We start from the raw sequence: 2,090 nt of genomic DNA on the forward strand, positions 1-2,090 counted from the left end.
AGTTTTGAATAAAGTTACTGCAAGTTTTTAGTGCTATCAAAGTTTTTGTTTCCATTTGAAGATAATTCTGATTTGCATCACTTCATTTTTATTTATTTTCAGCAGATCACCATCAGCAGTTTGGTGAAATAATCTGTGGATAAGGACCACATGGGTACATTTTGGACCACAAATGGCCCCCGCGCCACATCTTGAGCATCCCTAATTGGATTAATGATGTGTCCTTTTAAGGTAGAAGGTTTGCACCACACACACACACACACGCACACACACACACACACACACACATGCTGATGAATGACTCAGGAATCGTAAATGTATTCAACAGTTTATTCATCAGATCGAGTCAACACATTGATGAATCTGAACATATGACATCATTGTGTCTGAAAGTTCATGTTTAAGTCCAAGAGCATGCGCACAGGTGAGCCGAAACACCTGCAGCTCCGTTCACATCTCCACGTGCGCCTCTTCTTCACTCATTCATCAGTCCAGTCACGTGCTGTCTCTTTAAAACAGCTTCCTCTTCCTCTTTCTCCTTGTCCTCAGCTGCTCCTCCAGCAGCTCCAACACGTCTCGGTCCGGCTTTCAGAACCGGTCGACCCATATCACGCGGCTGGAGAGCTCGGTCCTGGCTCGCGGGAGGGTCTGGCGCCCTTTCCCCCCTCTCTCTCTCACTCTCTCACTCACTCTCCTCAATCGCCGCCGCTCCTCCGCTTCTTGCAGGAGGTCGGGTCGCTTAAATCCAACTCCTTCTCACCGCTGCACGGCGGTTCGGTTCGGTTCAGTTCAGTTCAGTTCAGTCAGCCGTCCCGCAGCTCCAGGTAGGGGACCCACTGGTTGCTGCAGCGGCTCTGCTCGCAGAAGCTGCTGACGTGCTGCAGGGCCTGGCACTGCAGTGGCTGCACCGGAGGGTTCTGCACAAACAACACGGAACCGGCCGTTAGGACCCACAAACAACCGGAAGTACGAGTCAAACTGCACCGGAAGGAAGGAAAAGGCACCGGGAGGACCGGGAAGGCGGACTTACCGTGACCAGGATGCAGTGCAGGTCCCGCGGCTCGTTGCCGTTGCTGTCCTCGGTGTCTTCCCCCAGCAGCTGCGACAGCCGCCGCACGCCGGAGACCCGCACGATGTTGATGTCGTTGTCACAGCAGAAAGCCTGGAGCAGCGTGAAGTGGATCTGCAGCGCGATGTCATCCTCATCTTCCTCATCCGTGGCGAGGAGACACAGAACCACGCTGTCCGGATCTCTGCAGCGGAACCAGGAGAAGAGGAAAGTTAGAAAAACAGACCCAGAAAGCACCAAAATGTTGAGTTTAAACCACAGAAAACACCTAAATGTTGAACTTTAACTCCTACTTACACATTCATGAGCTTGGCGGACTCGTACACCCCCACCGTGAGGCAGTCCTGCCGCTGCGCCGCGACCAGCAGCTCCTCCACAGCCTGACTCACCGTCTCCATCCTGCAGAGACACCGGGTCGGTTAGAACCACGCACAGTTCACAGTAACGTACCAACATGTCTAAAAGTAACGACTAAACATCTGTGCAACCTGGTGCGTGATTACGCACAGCCAAAGCGCTTACTTTTGCTCGGTGCTGTTGGTTCCGACGACCTCCTCCAGAGTCATGTTGAACTCAGAATAATATTCCACCAGCTCCAGGTTAGAAGGATAAATTAAATCCACAGCGCTCGCTGTCCGGTTAAACTCCAGAAAGAGGAAAAACAAAGTCCAAACAGAGGGGTAGAATAATCCAGATCGGAATAGAAGTGCTTCTGGTTCTGATGAAAGTCCGGTTCGGTAGAGAGTAGAGTCGCTTTCTGCCTCTGACAGCCGAAACTCCTGTATTTATATCGGCAGTTTAGCGGGGGGAGCAGCGCGCAGCAGAGCGCCTTCTGATTGGTCCGTGCTGATCAAAAGAGAATTCTTAGCGCGCTGCTGATTGGCTGAGCCCGGCGCTGATACCGGCGATCCCACGTGGGTGGTTTCGGAGAATCCCCCGCATTCCCCCCCTCCTTTTCCTGCTCTCTCTCTCTCTTTCTCTTTCTTTCTCTCTCTCTCTGCCTGTTTACCGGCTGCTTTCT

The 2,090-nt window shown here is 52.3% G+C and overlaps 1 protein-coding gene across 1 annotated transcript; it reads right to left on the reverse strand.

The window, feature by feature from the left end:
- Window positions 1–316: 316 nt before the first annotated feature.
- On the reverse strand, window positions 317–1,832 carry gadd45ba (growth arrest and DNA-damage-inducible, beta a). Its single transcript, XM_015002418.2, has 4 exons — window positions 1,592–1,832; window positions 1,367–1,468; window positions 1,031–1,253; window positions 317–917 (listed from the first exon to the last, which is right to left on the reverse strand). Exons 1-4 carry the CDS (start codon window positions 1,633–1,635, stop codon window positions 804–806), a joined length of 483 nt encoding a protein of 160 aa, XP_014857904.1. The 5' UTR covers window positions 1,636–1,832; the 3' UTR covers window positions 317–803.
- Window positions 1,833–2,090: the final 258 nt, after the last annotated feature.

This window comes from Poecilia mexicana, unplaced genomic scaffold (genome assembly GCF_051168715.1).
Source record: "Poecilia mexicana isolate PSO_F unplaced genomic scaffold, ASM5116871v1 scaffold_4, whole genome shotgun sequence".
In the NCBI taxonomy this organism is placed as follows: domain Eukaryota; kingdom Metazoa; phylum Chordata; class Actinopteri; order Cyprinodontiformes; family Poeciliidae; genus Poecilia; species Poecilia mexicana.

Excerpts from the sequence above, each read along its gene's own strand:
- gadd45ba (XM_015002418.2), bottom strand. The coding sequence starts at position 1,635 with ATGACTCTGGAGGAGGTCGTCGGAACCAACAGCACCGAGCAAAA. Across the intron at positions 1,469-1,591 it reads ACCAACAGCACCGAGCAAAA|GATGGAGACGGTGAGTCAGG; the intron begins GTAAGCGCTTTG and ends GTGTCTCTGCAG. Across the intron at positions 918-1,030 it reads TGCACTGCATCCTGGTCACG|AACCCTCCGGTGCAGCCACT; the intron begins GTAAGTCCGCCT and ends TTGTTTGTGCAG.